Source organism: Rhinolophus hipposideros, assembly GCF_964194185.1.
Source record: "Rhinolophus hipposideros genome assembly, chromosome: 26".
Classification (NCBI taxonomy): domain Eukaryota; kingdom Metazoa; phylum Chordata; class Mammalia; order Chiroptera; family Rhinolophidae; genus Rhinolophus; species Rhinolophus hipposideros.
This window is the reverse complement of record NC_138072.1, coordinates 14,670,034-14,695,128: the sequence shown is the minus strand read 5'-3', so window position 1 is coordinate 14,695,128 and position 25,095 is coordinate 14,670,034. Positions and strand designations below refer to the sequence as shown.

General features: G+C 40.1%; 1 protein-coding gene across 1 annotated transcript in view; it reads left to right on the top strand.

The window, feature by feature from the left end:
- The window catches only part of CDC42BPA (CDC42 binding protein kinase alpha), a 296,719-nt gene extending 273,459 nt beyond the window's left edge, over positions 1-23,260 (top strand). The window contains exons 36-43 of the mRNA XM_081039105.1: positions 1,671-1,768; positions 4,243-4,327; positions 6,945-7,068; positions 7,789-7,906; positions 12,489-12,674; positions 15,667-15,784; positions 18,513-18,670; positions 19,007-23,260. Of these exons, the coding sequence (XP_080895231.1) occupies positions 1,671-1,768; positions 4,243-4,327; positions 6,945-7,068; positions 7,789-7,906; positions 12,489-12,674; positions 15,667-15,784; positions 18,513-18,670; positions 19,007-19,138 (1,019 nt within the window). The 3' untranslated portion in view covers positions 19,139-23,260. The remainder of the gene's footprint in view (positions 1-1,670; positions 1,769-4,242; positions 4,328-6,944; positions 7,069-7,788; positions 7,907-12,488; positions 12,675-15,666; positions 15,785-18,512; positions 18,671-19,006) is intronic.
- The last annotated feature ends 1,835 nt before the right edge of the window (positions 23,261-25,095 follow it).

Sequence of the window (25,095 nt, the reverse complement as noted above, 5' to 3'; positions counted from 1 at the left end):
AAGTAGTTACTAAGTGTGTTATTTAATCAGTTATGTAAAGATGTCGTCTAGCATCTACTAGAAGTCTTACTCAGTTTTACATTTTTTATCTAGATAGGTAGATATTTAAAGTTGCTTATTATAGGGGCCAGCCCCGTGGCCTAGGCAGTTGGAGCTCCGTGCTCCTAACCCCAAAGGCTGCCAGTTCGATTCCCACATGGGCCAGTGGGCTCTCAACCACAAGGTTGCTGGTTCGACTCCTCGACTCCCACAAGGGATGGTGGGCTGCGCCCCCTGAAACTAAGATTGAAAGGACAACTTGACTTGGAAAAAGTCCTGGAAGTACACACTGTTCCCCAATAAAGTCTTGTTCCCCTTCCGCTCCCCCAAAAAACACAAAAAATACCAAACCCTAAAAAAAATAAAATAAAATGGCCTATTACACTATTTCAGAAAATATTAAGACATTAATAAATTTTGGAATACTCATGTGCCATTTCACTGTACAAGACATAACAATGAGCAAAATAGACAGTCTTACCCTCGCAGAGCATAGAGTGCAGTGAATAGATTCACGACAAAGCGAGGAGTTGCAATAGAATGTAAGTGCTGTGATAGCAGAAGACCAGGCTCTGTAGAGGCGCGGAGGAGGACTCTCCAAACCAGAATGTTTTGTTTTTAGTGGCAGGTCCTTGAGCATGTTTAAATGCTGGAGGGAAATAGCCACTAGGGAACTAGGGAAAGGTTGACCCTGTGTAAATGGAGAAACTGGAGTAAGATCCCCCAGAAGACCAGGAAGGATGGAATTCAGAACCCTGGGGGAGGGTGTGGGGCAGGAGGAGGAAAACGTCTTCCACTGTGACAGGATAGGAAGAGTGATGGCTGTGAGTACCGTCAAGTGTGAAGGTTCAGCAGAAGAAAGTTTAGGAGAGCCATACATGCTTATTATAGAAATATTAGAAAATCTAGACAAAAAGAAAAATAATTCTGATCCCACAGACTCAGACGTAATTATACTTAATGTTTTGTTTCTCCTGAAATATATACTTTTATCTATGGCATCATATTTAGAATGACTGCTGTTTTGTAACCTAGTCAGGTAATAATTCAGGGTTTTACTTCTAATATGGAGTAAGAATTAGAATAGCTGGCTTTTATGAATAGCTCTGCCAAAAATTTAATTTGTGACCTTAGTTTAGATCAATCATTTAATCTCTCTTTGCTTGTATCACCGTTTACTGATTTTCATTCTTTCACTAAGTACATAGTGAGTACCTACCCTATGCATGTAACTGCGCCAGGTGCTTTATCAGACATTCATAGCTGACTCGAACACTTACCTAAAGATTTCTCTGCTCTGTAAGTTTGTTTCACTGTCAATAGCTTAACTACGTTAGGAATCAGATACTTTAAAAATGTAAAGTAGTTCCTTTATAGAAGTAGTGTTGGGCAGGGGAATACTATTCTTTTGGTGTTAACAGGATCCTTCTGTATTACAGTGGCTATAAAATCTCTTCATTTGTGATTCATGTGCTGTTTACTTCGAAAAGGTTTTGATGTGGGTACTATATGATAACAGTAGGATTTAGGTGGGATTCCACTCTATAGTTATTTAGCATAGAGCTTTCAAAATGTTTTGGGTTTAATAGTTAAAAGCAACCAGGCAACTGTTCTCTATTCCCTTCTCCCAGGTTACAACGCACCCTATCTCTCCGTGTACAGTGAAAATGCAGTTGACATCTTTGATGTGAACTCCATGGAATGGATTCAGACTCTCCCACTCAAAAAGGTAATTTACCATTAAAATATGGCTAAGCAAACTAATGAGTGTAAGTAACACTAATGGGACTATTTAGCTGTTTTTCACTAATTCAGCATTTTCTGGCATATGTAATCGATAACTTGGAACCTAGTTTAAAAGTGAAAAAAAAAAACAAATCAAGCTGGTTAATTTTATAATTAGCTCAACACTACACTATTTTTTTCACATTGTATTTCAAATAAGTAGAATACATCCTACAACCGAAAATGCCAGTATTATCTTCCACTGTATTTTAAGGAGCTCTGAGGGAATGTGTTATTCTTAATTATAAGTGTTTTTCACATAATGGTATGCAATTTGAAATCCTGTGAAGACAGATTTAAAGCCTAGAAAAGTGATTAAAATTAGAACCAAACTGTGTTGAAACATCTCATGATTATAAAATAAAGGTTTCACATATTTTCACATATGGGAAAATAAAACATATTTTCCCATAATATTTCCCTATGATAACATAAAGAAAATTTTTGCAAGTAGTATAGAACGGTTGTTTTGCAAAAGTGAAGTGTATTAGTTTCATATAGATATATGTGGCATGTATCATTAGTTGGGGGACAGGGTTTAGAAGAATAGGTAAAAGAAAGTAGCCAAAATCGTATTTCAGAATCTTCCCCAATTTTAAACTACATCAGCAGTGAATAAAGCTCTTGTAAATACTGCTGCATTATATAAAGCAAAATTTACAGTCCTCTAGTTTGTAAATTTGGGCTGATGACAATTAGTTTTTCCCTTTTATTTTTATTATGTAAATTTTCCAACATATATGAAGGAATATGTGACTTGTATGAAGCTTAATAATAAACTGATCACTTATGAACCTGCTCCTAACTTAAGAGCCAGAGCATTACAAAAATACCTGTGTATTTTTCCCTTATCCAGACTCCTGCCTCTTTCCAGGAAAAATCACTATCCCTAATGCTGTGTTCATCATTTCCTTGCTTTACTGAAAATCCAGAACTTTTTGTGTATTTAAATATTCCCAAACAGTACATTATTCAGTTCTTCCTGCATTTGAGATTATAAAATGTTATGTTGTATGTCACCTTTGCCCTGCTTTCTTCGTGCATTTACTGTGTTTCTAAGACTCCTCCATGTTGTTACATGGACCATGTTACATGTTGTTCATTGCTTTGCACTACATAAAATAGTCTGTTGGGTGAATAGATCATAAATTATCTGTTCTCTGGTTAGTACATTTGAATTATTTCCTACCTTTTTAGTGTGGTGGACATGGCTGCAGGTGCTTTCTGGGGCACGTGTGCAGCAGTTTCTTTAAGTCACATGCCGAGGGATGGAGCTGATGGGACATGGGGAATGCACGCATTCGACTTTATAAGACAGTGTCAGGTTTTATTTTCCAAAGTAATGGTACCAGTTGACACTCCCACGCACAAGCAATATATGAGTTTTTACTGACTCATCCTCTCCACACTTGCCATTGTTAGAATTCATAGTTCTAGAGCCGTTATATATGGTTATGCAGTGGTATCTCATTGAAGTGTTCATTTGCATGTCCTCTGTCAACCGTATTGTTTATAATCTTTTTATGTTTATTCAGTATTTATATTTGCTCTTCTGTGAAATGCCTGGTCATGTCTTTTTGCTCATTTTCCTGTTTGATTTGTCATCTTTTTCTTACATATTTATTGAAATTCTTTATATATTACAGATACAGGGTTAGTAATGGGTGTGATGAATCTTTTCCCTGTTTGTGACCTATCTATAATTTTTATGATGATGAACACTTATTATAAAATAACAATAAATTATGCTGTTTTGCTGAAAATTTATTCTAAATTTAAATGTAGTTAAATATATCATTCTTATCCTTTAGGTTTATCTATTTTCTGTTTTAAGAAAGTCCTACCTCACAGTCATAAAGTTATGACCTTTATTTTCTTTCAAAAATGTGAAAGTTTTGCCTGTTACATTTATATCTTTGATCCTTTTGGAGTTGATTTTTTGTGTATGTTGTGAAGTAGGGATAACCAGTGCCCCATCACCATCTATTGGCAGTTTTTCCTCTGTGTTGTACAATTTCATCTGTCTCATATATGTACATTCAGTTCAAATAAAATTCTAAAAGTATCTGTGTTGATATATTAGTATAATCACTTGGTATCCTTTCTGTATAAGCATATGGTTTTAAAAAGTCAAATTTAAGGTTTAAATGTATTTCTACTTCTTTTTTTGCCCAGAATAGTCTTCCTTTAAAAATGTTGTCATTATAACTTTGTTCACATTAGATAATTTTGTACCTTTCCAGTCAGAATTAATGTTAATTTTTTTGTTGATTTTCTGAGAGTCCTACATTTGGAAGAGGATGAGGAAGGATAAATTAAAGGTCTTAATGGTTTGTGCTTTATATATAGACCAAAAGTCTTATGATTTAATATTTGAAGGTTTTGTTGAAATACTGATTTTATTTTTTATTGTTTTAGGTTCGACCCTTAAACAGTGAAGGATCATTAAATCTTTTAGGGTTGGAGACAATTAGATTAATATATTTCAAAAATAAGATGGCAGGTAAGAAAATACACATGAATAGGATAGCTTCAATGGAAATATTCTCTCTAAGCTGATTGCGTGAAGATAATAAGTGGCAGAGCTCAGATTTAGACTCAGGTGTATCTTACTCCAAAGTCTGTGATCTTGGCCCCTTATCATACTCTCTCAATATATTAAGACAAACTACTGGACAAGAAGCCATTCTGTTTAGGCTGGCGTTACTGTATATGCAAAATATTTGTTTCTAACCTACCTTGTTATTCTTTTGTGGAGTACTGAGGTAAGTAGAGAAAGTATAGCTGAATATTTCTTCTGTACTTTTAATACTATGGAACCTAACCAAGATTTGTAGCACTAAAATTATGAAAATTCATCAAGTTCTGATTTGGGACTTTCGGAATACATCTTCTGCCAGTGCGTAGGGATTAGAACTTCTGAAGTGCTAATGACAACATGGGCGACAGATGACAACAAGGAAGAGAGCAAAGTCACAGGAGTGCCAGAGTCAGGAGAGGGAATGGGGACTCTGGGCGTTACAGAGAGGAGAAGGGCAGTGTCCAAAGCAGTGAGGTGAGTCCCAGCCAGGGAGACTGTCCACAGGCAACTAAATAAGGGAGGTGCTTGCCAGTCAGTGCACCTGGACAGTTAAAATCTCACTTTCAACAGATAGAATGCTCTCTTCTATGTAATAGTTATTCTCATGTCTTAGTAACAAATTTCTGCGTAACAGAGAGATTCATAAATTAACAATCTTTTTTGGTGGATCTACTTAATGAAGATGTCCTCATGGTACAATATGTACTTAAAATCATTTAAATTGTCTTAAATGTAAGTAAAAACATTGTCGTCAAGAAAACACGTTAAAATGTTTATACCACTTATTTCTGAGTAGTGGGATTATCATCTTGTTGTTTATGCTTTTCTTGTTCCCCCCCTCAAGTTCCAATAACTTTGTATATTCTGTTATCAAAAAAAATCCATCAAAAGTTTATTTCTTGTTTTGTTTGTTTTAATACTAAAATACACACGTGAAATTGCTTGGCTTCAGATTTGATGCCCTGGTGGTGTCTTGATATGCAGACTGGTGAGTGTAGAAGTTCTTTGCTAAGAAGATATTCTAGTGCGACTTGAGAAAAGATAGTCAGGTTTTAGAAATGATGGCCATTTGTGAAGCCAATGAAGCAAGCTTAGGGCCTTCATTTTCAAGACCCTGTACTTAAGTTTGTATTTGTTTCTTAGATTAACTCCAAATATTTGCACAGGACTGAAATCTACCCTGTTCTCACTGTGTGTGACCCTGATGATCATAAAATGTGTCCATTACCCAGTTTGTGTCTATAGGATAAAACCTATTCCAATTTGTCTTTTCCTGTGCTTTCATCTTTCTATCCTAGGCTACGGGTAAAGGTGGAGCTTGGACAAGCAAGACCTGACAGAATTTCAGTATAGTTGTCTTGTCCTTTGTAAAGGGAAGGAAATCCTATTTCCTAGAGATCCTTTCTTTTTCTCTGTCTTGCTTTCTCCTTCATCTCTTCATCTCCTTCATCCCAAAGTGCTCCCCCAGCCCTCGGGCTCTCCAGAATCTCCCATCGCCACTGTAACTCCCCAAGACCTTCTTTATCCACACAATGCTCAAGTTCCAAAATTGTTTCATGTTCTCATCTACTTTAAAAATTTTGTCCTTTTTCACATTTGGTGTTAGGAAAACAATCTCATTAAACTACGTTACTATGATAATGGGAAAATGTTGCTTTTTTTAACCAGTCATCTTACTTTGGCCTGCCTTACAGGCCCTTTTGGCTTCTTCCCACCTCCTTTTCCTCACTTCAGCTTTTTGGGTCTTTAAAAACTTGTAAAGATTGGCATTTCTCTTTTTCTTGATCTTGTTTAGAGAATGGTATCCATCATGTTGTGTGGGTACAGTTGTCTATTTTAGAGTACGTTCACATATCACAGCATGTTTTGGGAGCTAATGGCTGATAGTTTTGTTTATTTCTAGGTATTAAAATTGAAATAGAATAGGATGGGCACTGGGTTGCTAGATCACAAGAGTAGAACTAGTGACAGATTCTTGCCCATAGTAAAGGAAGCTGGTGGGAAGACAATTCCTTTTCCTTACTGTGCATCTCACAGTGTGGATCTTGCAAAGGGAATGTTTGAAAATGTAAAAATACTTTTAATTATTGTTTACATGAACAATTTACCATGTATGCCTGATTACGATGCGAGTTAGCCATAGGAGCTTTCTAACACCTTGAGCCATTGAAACCAGTACTTGGAAAGGAGAGAGAAAATAGTGCAGAGATGGGGTGGGGTGGGGTGGTCAGAGTGACAGGACACCAAGGCCACTACGTTTTTCTTATTTCTTCTAGAGAAATTGTGCTGTTTTATGTTTATAATCAAATAAAAGTGGTAATACACTTTGCAAGCTACGTTTAATTTCAGCAGATATCTGTTTATATGGGTCTGTTGAAAATTATTGCTTATTTACTATGATCACACAACTTTTAAAAATCAGAATAGCATATACTGTACTTGCACAATTGATTAACATTTATACTGTCTTAGAGGTTAATGGATAAAAAGCATGTTAGCAGTTTAAAGAACATCATTGTTCTATGTATATTTTTAACAGAAGGCGATGAACTGGTGGTTCCTGAAACATCAGATAATAGTCGGAAGCAAATGGTTAGAAGCATTAACAACAAGCGGCGCTACTCCTTCAGGGTCCCGGAGGAGGAAAGGATGCAGCAAAGGAGGTGGGCACTTAGTTTCTGCGACCGTCCAGCTGCGCTCCTAACGGCGCAGGGCTGTTTGCAGATAAGGCTGTATTTGATCTGGGAGGCAAACTTGGTCTCTGAAAACTTGTCATTCATCGGTGGGGTTAAAACCGCAACGGTGAACATGCTTCTCAGTGTCATTTAATGACCGCTCTCCATGTTGTGAGTATGAACTAGATAAAAGTACCCTAATTGGATTCACTTCTCTGTGTATATGCAGTAGCTACAATTTTTAGAATGTGAGCCTTTCTATAATATAAACATAGAATGTATCTGGGCATTAAATAGTAAACCTGTGTATGTTTATGAACTTCAGATTAACTATTCTATTTATGGGCAAAGAGAAATAGGCTTGTAGTATTTCCAGTTATATATAAAAACATTTCTAAAGTGTTATTTATTTTAAGAGACAAACATAAAATGGTCAGAATTATCTGTGAAATTGAGAAGAGCTTCTTTAACATCTATGTGCTGAAAGAACCCTGTATTTTCCTACCAAAAATCATGATATCTTTTATTTAAAATGTAAAACAAATCTTCTAAGTAAATTTTTTATTGACTGTATTCTGTTTTTTTAATTCTATCCTTATTAACATGACTTCACAGTTTATTTTTATGAAAAAATAAAATATCCTTAGTTTCTAAAGCTATCTAGATTGATCACGAGAAAAGTGTCTAAATAGGTATTTTCTTTTACAGAGAGATGCTACGAGATCCTGAAATGAGAAATAAATTAATTTCCAACCCAACTAATTTTAACCACATAGCACACATGGGTCCAGGAGATGGAATACAGATCCTAAAAGACCTGCCCGTGGTAAGAGAAATTAAGAGTGAATGTTAATATGAACTGGGGTTAAGAGTAAGTGGGGCGGGGGGAGGATCCTGTGTGAGCCTGTGCTGAAATACATATAAGACTTAAAAGGATGTATTGGATGTATTAAGATAATGAGGAAATGTTTATCTCAGTATTTTATAATGTATGTAAGATGCATGATGACATACCTGATGAGAAAAACACAAAATTTAGACATCTATCAAAAATCAAACATACCAAGTTCTCATTTAGTTTCATACCCTGTAAACTTCTCCTGTACCTAGATTACTGTTGTTGGTGGAATAAACTCCCAGGTTTGAAGAGGATCTGTACCAAGATTCAGAACTTGGTTACCAAATCACTAAAATTCCACTGAGTTTTCGCAGTGTGATACAGGTATTTGGCTTTTCCTCCCTCCCGGAGACCGGCATTAGCTTGGTCAGTCACGGTAATACCTCTCATCTGAATGTAAAATTAAATCTCTTTCCTTTGGCTGGTCAGCCTTACAGAAACAAATACAACATAGGAAAACTTGGTCTTTTAACAACATAAAGAGTGGATTCTTGGACCTGTTAGGTTGAAATTTAGAACATTAGTGGAATTAGCTAATTATCCATGCTGTATTTATATTTAACATTTTAGTATCATAGTACTCTCAAAAAACTATTGAAACCGTAACATGACCCTTTTGATCAGGGGTGATAACATCTAGGTTTTGCACAGACTTTTAAGCCTAATTTGTATACTGTGACAATTTGGAAGATGATTTGTGACTTTTGAAACTTGTTCTAAGGAAGTCTGTGTTAACTATTCTCATTACTAACTCTAGAAAATGTAAACACACTGCCAGAAAAAAATGATAGGTAATAAGTTTGATGTGTAGTCAAGTTTTTTAAAATAAGAAATTTAAGTCGTTAAAGGTAGTTTTGCATTTATTTCATGGGAAGCACAAAAAGTGCGTTCATTTGAGTCTGAGTTCCTCATTGTAAATATCCCAGTTGGCCCTGCTTATGAATGAATGTGACATTTTTACTATCATTGATTTCTCATTATCATTAAGACATTGTTATATGATTATAGTAATATTCCTTTCTTTAAGGAGTTCAGATCATTCATTACAATCATTTATCCTTTTGGAATGGAGATTTCTATTAACTGTACTGGGTAAATATAAATAAATTATATAAAGATTACAGCTAATCTTGATATAGTGATTAAAGCTAAGTAAAAAATTTAAGGCTGAGCGTTATTATTAAGCTGAAAATACTGGGCATAAATAAAGGCTGAGGTTAAATATTAAACTGTTATCTGTCATGTTTAAAAGCTATACATTTTTTCAGCTTTTGCCTGAGAGTAAGATTTAGATTTCTCTCTTTTTTTTTTTTCCCATTCTGAACATTTGCTTTAGTCCTCAGTATAGTTTTCCTTTATTCTTAGAAGTAAACATAGCAAAACTACATAAACCAAAGCCTCTGTCATTTTTCCTTGTGGAAGTTACCCTGTCAAGTAGAAAGTAGCATAATAGAGAATGTTTTAAATTACGATAAGCAATTGAAATGTGAACATATGTGTAGTTTATACGTGATAGATAAGTGTTATGTACTACTTTAATGAAACTTTTTGAAATTTACTTAGTAAATAGTTTTTCAACACCAATATGCACTTAGCATTAAGGAGGGCTAGAAGGATACAGATTTCAAACATATATGTTACAAAGCAACACATTAGCAAATACAAAATTATTCTAGTAGTTAACAAGGTTTCAATGGATAGTATCCTTTTAAAATTAAAATTTTCTTTCACTTTTGCTTCATTTTGGTGCACAAAAAAGAATATAGTTTTCATCTTACATATTCTAACATCATAGCATGAAGAAAAAAATAAATTCTATTTTATCCCACATACTACACTATCTTCCTTAAGGTGAAATAGTTTCAGAATTTAATAAAATGTTGTTCTGCTTTGTATTTTTCTGCCATCTGATGAAAATTCAGTTTGCTAATGTTCCAGAATTCTTTAGACCTTCATACGCAATAAAACTTGGTCTTCATATACCCTGAATAAGCACACTGAAGCTAAATACCAAATTTCAAATGTGGCAAGAATTTTTTATGTCATAGCACCCTCCTTTTGCTCTGCTTTTTTTCCTCTCACCCTCCCATCACTTAAAAGAAATGTCTGCTTTTTTGTTCCAAGTAAATCAAGGCTTTATTACTAAGCAAAACCATTCAATAAACTGAACAAGTTTAGAAAACATTCCCCAAAGAGTCATCCCCCCCCTGATTCTGTGACACACGGCCTTCTGTGCTGGCTTTTTACTTCCATTGACGATAGATTTTTAGTCTTGGTTCTCACTGATTTTGTTAACCCACAACCACCTTGTTGGCTCTTTTTGCCCCAGCTTTTTTGCCCAGTTTTTAATATTCCTTCCATTCCTTGTATATTTTCTTACTATGTAAGTAGTTTCTATTTCCAGGACAAGAAGTTGGTGTAAATTTTTAAGACCAGTTCACCTATACATGTCATATTGTATCAAAGGTTTCATGTGTCTGAATTTCTGTTCTTCACAGTCTCATTTTATTTTCCCTGACTTTCTTCCTATCACTAGCAACAGACATACAAGCTGGGGGTTTTCATAGGCATCCATTTAATCATCTGGCAAATATTTCTTGATATACTGTCTGCCCAGAACCGTGCTTGTCTTGGGGTAGACATTAGTAAACAAAACAATAATGTGCATGTCTGAAAAAAATAATAATATGCATGTCTGTACCTGTGTGTGTGTGTGTGTGCGCGTTTATTGAAAAGCTTGTGATACTTTAATAATGTTCTCAAATTTGGCATGTTCTTTCCACTGAAATGGAATTATCTGTATTGTATTAATGAACTATTTCCAAAAATAACGATGAATTAAATTCATCTAACAGTAAAATATATAAGAAAAGCTTTCAAATACCAAAGCCACATGTTGTCATCTGAGCAAAGAGCATGTACTCTAGACATTTTTGTTTTACTTACTCAAATCAGTACTGCTTCCCTGTGAAATACTTGCAAGCTTAGAAAGTTTATTGGATGTCTTTGAAAGTGTAATTCTGTTTCCTTTGTACCAAAATAATACTGAAAGTGTTGTTTGCCTCATGAATGTGGAAGATGGAAGAGATAAATAGTAAGGGTAAGGGAGTCATTTGTTTTTCTTTTTATCTGTTTATCAGATGTGATCCTTTCCTATGTATCTTAGTGAGCCAAGAGAATACAAGCATTAATATAAAAGCACGTATGTCTTAGAAGTACATACTGTATTCGTTTTCTTGAACCCTTTTTGTCAGTTACCTTTTTTCATAAATGATTTGTGTCCAATTGAATACAAGAATAATATTTTACCTCTAGAAGATTTATTTTTAGCATATAACATTTTTTCTAGCCTTTTATCCATTCCTAAAACTGCTAATAAATAAAATTTCTACCTCAGTAATTTCTTAGAGCTTTAAGAAGTAATTTCACCTCTTAAAATCAATGTTAAATTTACATCAATATTTTTTTTCCTCTTTGGAAATAATCTTAGAAAGTACTAATTTCACTTGCATTTCTAAATTTAAAATAATGTCCTATATAAGAGCCTTTTTTTTAAGCCTACATAATTTACCAGATTTTTATTTTTTAACAAAGCAAGCTCACCTTAACTCACGAGAACATAAATTCAGTCAGCGGTCTTTACAGCAAGTCATTCAACCTCTGCCTCTAATGACAGAATCATTGGATGTTTTCTGGAAACAGTTGTTGTTCAAGTCCTAAACCTTGAATATTTCCACTAGAAAAGGTGACTAATGAGTGGCAGTTCCCAAATATTCAAAAGTATTTCTGTATTTTATCTCAAAAACTAGAGTCTTTGACATCAAAGCTTTTTTTTAAAGCTTTACATTATTATTTTTAATATACCCGAACATTGGAAGGAAGATTTTCCACTTGTTAAAAACATACATGTTCTTTTGGGTGTCTAAATGGAGATAAGCTTGGGCTGCTTAAAGGTAAACCAATAATTAGTATTTTCCACAGTTACTATTTTTATTATAGGAAAATAAGATCAGTAAAAGCAAACACGTAACACAAACCTATAAATACCAGGAAATAGTTTTAGGTTTCTAAAGAAACCGTTTCATAACACTTCTGAGAATGGCTGATTGTCGGTTCACTTATTCTTTAATTACTTCTTGCTTCTTCTGTCCTTAATGTTTGTGGTAGATTTTTGCCATGTTTTGATTCTGTCACATAAGAAAATATGAACTAAACTCTAACAATCTCCTTGCATCTCTGAAAGTCCAGTTTCTACTCATTTGGCGATAATAATAAAAGAGAATAATCTTATAAGGTGGATGATTTTTTGCAAATCAACTATTTAAGTACCTGGCCAAGAGGATTACAGAATTTAACTTTCTAAGACCTAAAAGTATTTCATTAAGGATTCAGTTCTGATGTGAGATGCTTACTTCATTTTTTCCACGTGCATGTTGTCTGCAATGTCATGCGTAACCGGTGACTCCATTGTCATCATTACCTTTTTCCTTCTTTCTGTTGTTCTCGATAGCCAGGCTTCCCTCATCCATCCCCTCAGCTTCACTCCGGTCCGATCTCCTCTCCGATCAACTTTGAGCACATCTATCACATGACTGTTAATTCTGCTGAAAAGTTTCTCTCTCCTGATTCCATAAACCCTGAATATTCCCCGTCTCTACGCTCTGTCCTGGGTACACCAAGCTTTATGACTCTGAGGGTATGAACAGCTGAGTCAGGTGTTAACGTTACTAACCCTGTGGCTCTCCTCTGCCTGGCTTCATAAGTTACACTGCCGAGGTGGGGCGTTTGGGGACCATTTTCCTTTGGCCTATTTCTCTGTTGCCAAACTTCTGTTCTTCTTCCTCCTCTTTCTTCCAGTTCTTTTTTGTTTCTTCTTTTAAGGAAAAAGATAAGGACTGAGGAAGATGTCCATTTTATTTTTGAAACAGTACTGGAGGACTTTCTGTATTTAATAAAATATGTCCCTTTGGGTATTTTCCATTACAGATACTATGATGCTCCTAAGTGGGTCTTTATTCCGTTGAAACAAAAAAGGGATCCCATAATTTCTGAAGTTTTTGTAGCTCACTCCCCTAGAACCAGTTAAATTCAGAGAAATTTTTTTTATATTTACTGAAATTAAACTCTATAGTAGGGCCTAGCCACAGGCCTTCTAGCTGTAATAAACCCCTTCTGGCAAAGCTTAAAAACCTCCGCAATAAAAAGTATATTAATAATAACAGGAAAAATTACAAAAAGAAGATAGTCTTAACTAATCTTTGAGTTGCTGATGTGCCATTCATTCCAGCCAGGATCCAAGATCAGAGAGAAAAACACAACTTGTGCTGCATGCTGAAGGGCCACGGCACCTGCTGTCAGCCCCGTGCATTCAGTCCTTTGTCTTTGTAACCAGTGCCTTTGCAGTGGGATGGAAAGCTGGATATTTCCATCAAGAAACCCATGCTTATACTAACAGCAAGGGAACGTTTTCTCAAGTTAGTTTTGCAGATAATAAAATACTTGAATTGTATCATGCAAACCCATTTCCCATAGTGCCCTCTGGGTTAGGAAAATGGTGGCATCAATCTTTTTTTGTATATATAGTAAAATAATTTTCCAATAAGAAAACTAGCTATAGGGTAAGAAGCATATTTTTATACTTCCGTTTGTATTATCAAATTATTCTAAATTACAGTGTTTTCAATGTCACTGTCACTGACATTAAACTATGTCATTTAAGTGTCTTATTTGACAAAATAAGATTACTTATGATAAAACAAGCCTTAATTTGCTTGGTAACAGATAGCAGGGAGTGGATGCTAGAGGAATGTTGTATAAATCAGTCAAGAATTATTCATATAAAATACGGTGGAAATGTTGCCTAAGTTACTCATTTGTAAATAGACATGCTGCTGTCCGTGGAAGTTTAACCCTAATCGGAAGCATATTTGTCCATGAAAAGGACCAGCAGCTTAGGTCTCAGCACGTTATAATGAAGTTGAACTTTAGCTGAATGAATAATAAACTGTTGGGTTGTTTTTTTCTTAGCCAAACATATCTTCTGTGTATCATACTTTTTTTACTTCAACTGATGTATTTTTTTTTATAACATTTTGGTACTTTTTAATTATAAATTACACTGATTCTCATACATTACTCCCATTTACTTTATGACAACTATGTCTATGTTTTCCTTTTGTATGACCCAGAACATAGTTTAATAGTTGACTATTTGTATTTTCTTCTAAGTTTTATGGATTTTTATTATATTTCATAGCATTTCTTTTTTATTTTATTTTTTTTTTGCTTTTATAATAGCTGGTTGTTTTTCTTTTTATTAGTTTCAGGTGCACAAGAGAAGGTAATACTTAGACGTTCATCATTTATATCCCTCACACTGTGGACCCCCATCCCCCCTGATGTATTTTTATAGGCTTAATTTTTGCCATTTATTCTAGGGTAGGTTTGTTTTGTAGAAAAGGACAACACGAAAGTATCTTAAGGTTTATAGCAAAAGCAATACAAATGTAAAGGTTAAAGCTGATATGCCCACGTCTCTCTGGAGCTTTCCTTTGCTGCATTGTGCACATATCGCTGGTGTCTCCCAGGGTTGCTCCTGTATGCGTGAGTGTTGAAATGCTAGCATTGACTGTTATAATTTTTTATTTTCTTAGAGGAAAAAACAAAGGTAAAGCATTTGCTTTAAGCATATAGCACACTAAGAATTACGTGGACTTTGCAAATTTGATATATATGAACCAAAGTGGCAGTGGTTGAAAGTTGGTCAGCCAGCCAACTTTCAGTATGTCTGATTCTTCAGAATGTATGATTTGGAGTTTTTCAAATGATGCTGATGTGTGTTTTCCCGATGGCTAGCTTTGGCCCTGCAGTGGTTGTTTCTGCCACAATCTTCTCTCAGGTGTCAGCCCTGACACCCTTTCTTCTGGTCTGAAAAGGTTTGGGCCAACGGGGAGGCCACAGGCTTGTGTTCTCAGCCATGTGGAGACAGCTTGTCCCACACAGCTCTTCTCTAGGTGTGTGTGACTTTCACATCACTCCATGGCCCATTTTCCTATCGTGGACACCAAAATTATTAAATAATTAGATGGAAAACTTCTCAAACCATTATTCTCAAGTTAAAGTGCCTCCCCCAGGCTGTGATTTTTGCCAGCATCATATTTATGACTCCGTACCGGTCTGTTTCTATGAGGCAGTCATGATGCCTGGTGACTGGGGACATGAATGTGCGAATGGCACATTTGGTATCGTGCCAGCAAAACATTTACTTGAAAGAATATACTTTTAATTGATTTTTCCCCCTAAATGGGTTTGTTCAGTTATTGAGTTATCCTAAGGAAATAAGAATCTTATACATAGTAAAAGCTTTGTTTCAGTTACCTGCAAATGTCCATGTAATTCCACCCTTCACTGTCACTTCTAACCATGTAACTATTACTTACTGTTCTCGCAACCACAACAGAAGTATTTCAGGAAGCATAAGGATGAGCACTGGTGTGGGGGGAGGGTTACTGTTGTTGGTTGGGGCGTTAGTGCTTTGCAGGCCAGAGGGACTGTCACCTGTTCTTGTTCCGTGTCACTCTGGTCAAGATCATTTTATTAATATTTCTTGCAACTGTAGGGAAAGTAGACATCTCTGCAGAAAATCACTCTCTCCAGCTGAAGGACTTTTCTTCCTCTTTCGTTTTCAGAACCCTCGGCCCCAGGAAAGCCGGACAGTGTTCAGTGGTTCTGTCAGTATTCCGTCCATCACCAGATCCCGGCCTGAACCCGGTCGCTCCATGAGCGCCAGCAGTGGCCTGTCGGCAAGTAAGTGGCCCCAGCTGCAGAAGGCACGGCAGTGCCGTTGCTACCCCAGAAGCCCGGTAACTGACATGTCACGCGGACCCACTCGTGCGTGTATCCGTGCATTCCCGGGTGGCTGCAGACCCTGCCGGATGTGCCGCATGAGCCCCAGTGCAGTTGTTGGGCAGCTAGTCCTGGAGTCGTCTTAGGGCTTATAGTGCACTGGGAGGCAGCCCAGTCAGACTGCAGAGTGATGCTGGATACTCGGGCGGAAGCGACAGCGTAGAGTCCTAGAGAATAACCAGGGGCAGCTGTCGGATGAATTCAGACTGAGAAGAATTGGGAAAATCCCACGCCCTTCAGGGGCGAAGTCACGTGTGAGTCACGTTGGATCAGTTGACAGAAGGCCGTGTGTCTCTCGGGGGGTGGCTGGGGAGTGACAGAAACTAAAGCGCACGAGGTGGGCCAGGGGCAGATCCCGCAGGGGCTTGGAGACCAAGGTGAGGCATGTTTAAACTTTTTAAAAACACAACAGAAGCGGCTGAGTTTTAAATAGGAAGGCCCTGTATCCAGTTGACATTCTTAAAAAGCTCACTTGGGCTGCCAAGTGGAAAATGGACTAGAGGCTGCAAGTGTGCGTCCTGGGGTGGGGGGGCTGTGGAGGGGTCAGGTGAGCTGCGGGGGGCCTGGGACCCAGCAGAGGAGGAGAGAAGGAGGGCGTGTCCAGATGCATGGCCAGATGTGGGAATGCTAAGACCCGGGGACAGATGCGTTAGGTATGGCACTTACACGTGCCTGAGGGGGTCAGTCTTCACTAGCACTGACCCAAGTCTGAGGGGACAGCCGGGCATGTACAAAGTTCCCAAGGTAGGGAAACCATTAGCATGTTTGCTTTGATTAACTGAAAGAAGGCCGGGGGCAGGTTCAAGAAGACACCCCTTTGCCACGAAGGCAAGCTAACACTCATCATGCATCCAGCGAACATTTTGAGGGCCCATGAGACACCAGCTCTTCTGCTGAGGTGCAGGGGCTCACGTATATGACCGAGCCCCTGCTTTCAGGCTCACAGTTTTTATTATTAGCCTCTCTTGTTTTTAACCCTGAACTACAGCATCTCTTTTCTTACATGTCTGTACAGAGCCCTGAGCTAAGGGACCTGAGGGAGAACACATTGCTCCGTGGTCGCTTAGGTCCGGCTGTAGCAGGGCAGGGAGGAGGCAGGGAGGGCAGCGTGTCAACAGATGCTGTTTCCCTGAATAAAGTACACAGGAGTTAAGAGCGGCTTACCTCACAAGGAGAGCACTGGACAGACGGAATATTTGGCAGACTTACACATTAAACATGAGTCTCAGAGTCGCGGACATATTTGGAAGTTCCCAGATTCTAAGCAGGAAGACTGTTCGTGGCTAAGGGCTGCTTTCCGTCACCGGCTCAGAAGGAGCGTGGCACTGGCTTAGCGATCAGAGGGGGTGTGGCGAGGGAGCAGCCTACACAGCCCAGAACGTATGGGTCGTAACTTCAGGGAATCCTCTTCATTTCCCTGCACTGACCTGTGAGAGAAACGGACTGCACGAAATCCAGTTTCACAGGTAAAAGCCCTTCGGTCCAAAACCGGGTTGGTCGCCTGGTGTTCTTGAAGGACACCTGATGGAAGCCTTCTGGTGCGGACTGAGCGCGTCCTCCATCTGTCGGTTCGTTTGCAAACATTAGTATCCACAGCTGCTTTATGCCCCGCTGGCCGGGAAGCAGCAGGCAGGCGGCCGTGCAGTCTATGGATGGTCAGTCGGGACATAGTCTCCTTACACAGTCCTCTTTTGACACTTTCATTGAATTCCTGAGGTGAAAAAACTAAAGTGGGATTTGGTAGATCAGCACGAAGTTGAAACAATCACAGTTTACATCTTGCAGTTGTACAGAAACTTCGGCACAGTCTTTTTTGACCAGTGATCTGAACATTGAAGCTCAGCAAGATTGAAACATTTTTTAAGCAAAAGCTAAAGAGTTAGAGGGAATGCTAGGAGCTCTGAATAGGTACCAGCAGTGCCCCAATGTTTCCAAAGGTTTTGGTCATCCCTTCTTTTCCTCTGAATGGTGCTAGGTCCCCTCTTACGTACCCCAACTCGAAGATCAAAATGCAGTGTGATTGTAAAGGAACCCAGCTCATTTTCGTACCAGGCTTTTTGCCCTGTCTCCCCTGTTCCTTTGTTTTTCATAAAAACTGTCTCGGAGTTCAGTGGCAGTTGTGCATCACGTGGAAAGTTCTTTATTTCTGGGAACCGTTCTGTTCTGCGGCTTCATCAGCACACGTGCTTTGAGCACGTGCTCTGTGTCAGGCCCCGTGCTGGGCCCTGAGAGGCAAAGACGATCCATCCGTTAGGAGACTGCTGGGCACATAGTGCGACAACATAGATTCTGGGAAGGAGATGGGGACATGGTGGAGGAGCGCCGGGCGATGGAAGGACTCAGTGAGGCAGTGGTGTCTGACCCTGTGGGAGCTGTCCTGCGAGCAGGGCCGGCCCGCATGGCCAGTGAGTGCAGGTGGCTTTGAGAGCGCTGCCCACTCACCAGGCATCCCCGATGGCTGGCCTGCAGCAGGCACAGTTGTGCCAGCTGGCTGGGCTCCGGGGTGAGCTTGGGAGCCCAGGTAACACAGCTGGACTCACTGTCCGTCAGCAAGGGGCTCACCCGGGGTGGGAAGGATGGCTCGTCCCCTTTGGTGTATATAAAGTTGTACCTGAATGGTGTACTGTAGGGTCGTCTGCACAGAATGGCAGTGCGCTGAAGAGAGAATTCTCTGGAGGAAGCTATAGCGCAAAGCGACAGACCCTGCCCTCCCCATCAGAGGGCTCCCTGTCCTCTGGAGGCATGGACCAGGGAAGCGATGCCCCAGCCAGGGAGTACGACGGCGAGGTGAGTGGGGTTTGAGAAACAGCGGTGCAGATGAGGGCTTGGAGAAACCCGTGTTCAACAGGCCATTCTCTGTCGGCCGGGGGTGCCAAAGCCATCACGTGGGTTACAAACTCGTTTCCCCACAGGTGTGCAGACTTCTCATAGCTTTTGTATGAACTTGACCTACATTCTAAAGGACGGAGTGTTTGTTATACTCTGTCAGCTCAGAAAGGGGGCATTATCCTGACAGTAGAAGTCACATCAAGTCATTGGGTCAGGGTGGCTGGAGGGGACCTGTGGTCGCCCAAGGCCCGCCTGCCCCTCTCTTCTCATTGCTGTCTCCCTTGGGCCTTCCAGGACTCTGATTCTCCGAGGCATTCCACAGCTTCCAACAGTTCCAACCTGAGCAGCCCTCCCAGCCCAGTGTCGCCTCGAAAGACCAAGAGCCTTTCCTTGGAGAGCACGGACCGCGGGGCCTGGGAGCCGTGAACTGTTCCGCCCTCCGACCAGAGGCCAGGCCGCTCCTCTCAGCACTCTCCCCTCCCCGCTCCGCTCACTTTCATCTCTTCCCTCCATCTCTGCCTGAAAGCACCCAGAGGGGGGATTCAGGAATTCCGACAATGACTCCCACGCCCGCCTCGACTTCACAGCAACAACCAGAAAGTCACTTTCATTGAGCAGCTTAGATTAATATTGATTTCATTTCATCCACTTAGAGTTGCTTTCCATGGTATTTTACCCCTTCCCCAAAAGGTAGTTTCCGTAGACAGATTACAGACGTTCTAAGAATAACGCTAAGAATAAGGTTAGACAGACGTTGTTTCCACAGTAGTCGCTCTGCAGCCCTGAGGTAGCTCACGGTCTCCAGTCGTCCTGCCAAACCCACAGTGAATGTCGACCTGATCGTTGCCAGTAAATCCTTACTAAGTAAAACAGTGCATATTTTACTACAATACAGAGTCTAAATAAATACACAAATGTAGAGGTTAAATACTGAATGTATATAGTAAAAAGAAGCATCTTGTATTCAACGAAAGATAGATGCATATATAAGAGAGAGATCATTTAATTTAAAGAAATGTTTTGTTTCTTGTCTGTTTTCCAGCTATGTAATTTAAAGGGTGGAAGGGCCTCAAGCTGACACTTAGAGGGACAGCGAGAGGAATCAGGGTTCCCTTCAGTGCCGGCCGCGCGCGGGGGCGGGTCCCAGTGCCCTGGGAGCTTCAGGAAGACGTTCGGCCTTGGGTTTCATCGGTTTGGGGTGCGGCCTGGGCACCCGACTTGTAACATGTGAAGCCCCTTCAGCTGCAGCAGCAAAAGGCAAATTGACTTCTATCCAAACGTTTCTTCTCCTAGTAGTAGAATTTGAGCCACAGTTTTCAGTGTTTATTATATTTTCGTACCTTCTGCAGATGAATGTAGAAATGTAATTTTGTTACCTGATCCCTTCTGTCACAAGGAATGCCGTGGCTTCTGAAGATCCATAAAAGGTTCATCAAAGTGCTTTTTTGCTGGACCATCATCCCTCCGGAGGTGCAGTGCCGTGTCTGTCCCCTAGCTCAGCTGGCTTCTCAGGGAGGAGTCTGTTCTGAGGGTGTATGAGCTTCCTCAGATAAGCCTGGGAAAGGGGTTAATTACCAAATAATATAAACCTCACACGCAAGGACTTGAACAGCCTTAACCAAATATTCTTTCCCGAGCCCAGTAGGAAATGAGCGTGTTCCACCCCAGTGCGCAGGCAGGAGGCGCCTGGCTGGGCCGGATGAGCTTTTCCTCCCGCAGCTGCTGTACTTGGTTGTTAGTTACATTTCCATTTGAATTCCTGCTGTTTTAATTACCACACAGAAATGAGGGGCAGAACCGGAACTTTATTTCTCCAGTTGGTTCACCCGTTAAACACATGAGTAGAGAAACAGAAATAAAAATATGAAAGGAAAGAGAATCTGCCTCTCTCTTACTTTTTATCTGAGAACTAAAAAGGGGATTTTCTCTTGTTCTTTAAACTCAGCTAAAGCGGAGGAGTTTTCCTGTGGTTGCTGGTGTGCACTGCAGTGTTTGCGTTCTGCCCTTTCACCCTGAGCTCAGTATATCCTCAGCCAGCAGCACCCCGACCTCCCCACCCCTGGGCGCAGGCAGCTGAGCCCCCTTCCCAGTTGTGGGGTCACTGAGGTTCAGTGTGGGAAGAAAGGATCCTGTTTGGGGATCATATTGCATAAGGTTCCAGTAGAGACGTGAAACATAATAACAGCTTTGGCACTGGGACATTCTGGACTGGATTCTGCTCCAGTTTGGATGAGCAGTGCTCACTGCACAGTCCTGCCTCCGACATCTTGCTTCCCATAAAGGAGGGGCGTGTAAAAGTACTTTCCTCATCTGGTCCCAGGTCGGACCTTGAGTTTGTTTATTGCCATGTGACTGGTAGCTCCTTAAACTTGGCACTTGCCAGGAGAGGAGGGAACCATCTGCCAGCCAGTGGCTGAGTGCCTGTGGCCAGCTCCCCCCACGCCTCCTGACCCTCCTGCTCCCTGCTCCTCTTTCATCTCCCCCACCCCCTTCCCTTCCCAGGGCTCTGTTCATAGCTTGGACAACTAAGCGTGACTCTTTGTTGCCTGTAGGTGCTTATTTTTTAAAGAATGCTTTTAGGGTCGAAATACAACCCTCGCTGCAGTGGGCTCCCCTGCAGTGAGTTGTAGCCGTCAGCCTCCCCGCAGAGACGGTGACACTACTTGGCCTGGCTGCCCGGCCCTCTAGGCCCGAGTTCCTGTTAACCCGTGGAGCGGGCCCCAGCACCTCCTGGCCTCTCCCAGCCATCTTCAGTGGCCTTGTCAGCCGTAATAGACCAGCCCCAAATATGATTCGACTCTAACGGCAGGACTTCGGGGGAGAAGCTGCGTGGGTAATAGTTTTGTGTAGGTTTTTACAGGAGTGGGGGGTGTCATTCCTGACATAATCGTCCTGCTGGTCTTATCCCCAATATAAAGCAGGTATCTTCAGAAGCTGCTTTCAAGAATGATTTGAAAAGATAGGGGATGAGTGCCAGGGAAACAGAAAACGACGATGATTGCAAGGGCTCAGTAACGGAGATCACGGTAAGGTATTCTGTGCTGTCTGAAGTCGTCCCTTGTTTTCGTGGAGGACATTTTAAAATGTATGTGGCAGCAGGAACTCATTGCTCTTTTCAGTATAAAGGAAAAATAAGTGAAGAGGCGTTTCTGGCATAGTCTGTGTGTTGGTATTTGGTGCTATCTGTCTCCTGCCAATTTGTTGTCTACCCTCAGTTCTGACTGATTTAATCTCGTCATGTGCTTTGGGCACATAATTATTTTTTCTTTTTGCCAAAAACAAAAGCCTGCCTTCTTATCAAATGGTTACTAAAGTAGAATTCAATTCTTTAGTTATGTGTGTGCACACACACCGTGCACTTAGTGATTTGAGGTTTTTTCCAGGGAGCACCAGTTTTAAGGCTATGGAGACACAATTAAAATGGGTCCATCTCTTTAGTTTTCCAAGCAGTTCTTATACGCAGGCTTCAGGGAAGAATCTGACATTCCTGTTATGTTTACAGCAACAAACTGTCCTTCCCCGGCTGGCTGTCAGCCTACACCTTCCACATGGTTAGAATCGTGTCATTTTGTTACTTAGCGGCCACATCTACTTCTGTGAAAGAGCAGTCGCATTTATATGGACTCTCAGGTATCACTACAGAAAAGCCAGATCAGGGCCGGCAGCCATCCCCAAGCCCACGTACATACAGCAGGGCCGTTTCCTGGCCTGTGTGAGCAACACACTGGTCTCCCAGCTAGGCGGGGCCGTGGAAAGCTCACCACCCACTTTCTGGATAGAGGGGCACTCTCAGCGGCGGTCAGACTTTGCCACTCCCCGAGTCCACTGGGCACAGCATGGAAGTAATTGGGCACTTTGCTCCCCCCACCCTGAGCTTAGCTCCCGAATTAGATAAGCTTCGCGACAGTTCCTTGAGCCCATCTCAAAGCCTCTTTCTTTGTTATGATGTTATTACTCAAGCCCACCGTTCTCTCTGGAGTCCTGCTAGATCTGAGGGCCTGGCTTCAGCTGGAGCTCCAGCATTGGCCAGTGGGCCGGGCACTTCCCAGGGACAGCCATCACACACAAGAAACCATTTCATTTCTGGGGGGGCAACTGATGAAAACAAATCAACCTTGCAATTTCATGAAAACAAAATGACCTGCCTTTTTATTTGATAGTGTAATACCGTTTATTTTATAAATTTTTTTAGGATTTCTTTCCTCATTGTAATATTATTGTACAGTTTTGCATGGCCTAGGTGTAATCATTTTTTTGTTTAGAATATAATGCTGATAAATATCTGTGTATGGAAGGGGGAAAGATATTGCTTTGGCCTCTTATCACTCTTTATTTCGTTTTGTTTGGTTTTATGCCTTCAATGTCTTAGGGAACTTTATGAGAGATTCTCTGCTACCAAACAATGGCGTGGATTCTTTTGCACAGAAATATTTAAGGTGGGATAGTCAAAAATGTAACAAAAGACTCCTCGCCAATATTTTATGTTGGTATCACTTAATATTAACCAGACTTTGATGTATTGCAATAAAACAGGGAACTATTAGAATTGAGTATATTTTGTCTTTTTTCCCCCCGATTAAAAAATCTGAGCAGAGGAGAAAAGATGACCTCTTTCATTTTACAGGATCCTGCTTCCTGCCGGTCCCCTTCCTCGTCCAGGCTTCCTCCTTACACTACAGAAGGACATGGGGTTAGTTTAATCCAGGACTTTCTTAGTTCCTTCCATAGCTCAGGTAAGAATTGTGTTCAGTTCTCTTGAAGCTTTCAGCTTCCCTCTTCTGGTCCAAACTTCTGACTCCCTCTCCTGTCTGCAGGCCAGATTGCTTCCCTATCTGAGCTCTTACTAGTGATGCATGCATCTTTTCGAATTAGTGTTTTTGTTTTCTTCTGGTAGACACCAGAAGTGGAAGTGCTGGGTTGTATGGCAGCTCTATTTTTAATTTTTTGAGCAGTCTTCATACTGTTTTCCACAGTGGCTGCACCAATTTACATTCCCACCAACAGTGCACACGGGTTCCCTGTTCTCCACATCCTCGAAAACACTTATTTGTTGGTTTACTGATGAGGGCCATTCTGACAGGTGCAAGGTGGTATCAGACTGTGGTTTTGATTTGTATTTCCCTGATGAGTAGTGATGTTGAGCACCTTTACATGTGTCTGTTGGCCGTCTGGCTGGCCTCTGGAGAAATGTCTGCTCAGGTCCTGTGCCCATTTTTTTAATTGGATTGTTTGGGGTTTGTTTGTATTAACTTGTATGAGTTCCTTATGTATTTTGGATATTAATCTCTTAATTGGTTTATCATTTGCGAGTATGTTCTCCCATTCAGTAGTCTGTCTTTTTGTTTTGTTGCTTTTCTTCATTGTGCAAAAACTTTTTAGTTTGATGTAGTCCCATTATTTTTTATTTTGTTTTCCTTGTCGGAGGAGATATAACCAAAAAGACATTGCTAAGACCAATGTCAGAAAGTTTACTGCCTTTGTTTCCTTCTAGGAGTGTTACGGTTACAGGTCTTGCATTTAAGGCTGTAATCCATTTGGTATGTGGTGTAAGAAATTGGTCCAGTTTCATTTTTTTGCATCGTATCTGTGCAGTTTTCCCAACATCACTTATTGAAGAGACTGTCTTTACCCCATTGTATATCCTTGTATCCTTTGTTGTAGATTAATTGCCCATTTAAGTGAGGATTTATGTCTGGGCTCTATATTCTATTCCATTTATCTACATAACTGTTTTTATGCCAGTACCATGGTTTTGATTATTGTAGCTTTATAGTATAATTTGGTATCAGTCAGAGAGTGTGGTACCTCCCACTTTGTTCTTTCTCAAAATTTCTTTTGCTTTTATTTGTGGTCCCATATTAATTTTAGGATTATTCCCAACTCTGAGAAGAATGCCATCAGTATTTTAAAGGGATTGTACTGAATTTGTGGCTTGCTTAGGTAGTAAGGACATTTTAACAATATTAATCCTTCCAATCCATTAACAAAGTACATCCTTCCATTTATTTGTATCTTCTTCATTTTCTTTCTTCAGTGTCTTACAGTTTTCAGAGTTCAGGTCTTTCACCTCTTTGGTTACACTTATTCCTAGGTATTTTATGGTTTGACTGTTTGGGTGTGTTTTTCTTTTTATCATTCCAAGGTTTGTTATAAAGGATACAACTTAGGAACAGCCCATTTTATGCTTTTAAATGGGATGATTTTCTTAAGTTCTTCTGATTGTTATTGGTCTATAGAAATGTAAGATTTTGTATATTCTGTATCCTGCATCTTTACCAAATTCACTTATTCTAGTAGTTTTTAGTAAAGTCTTTAGGGTTTTCTGTATATACTGTCATGTTGTCTGCAAATAATTTTTTACCTCTTTCTAACCTGGATGCCTT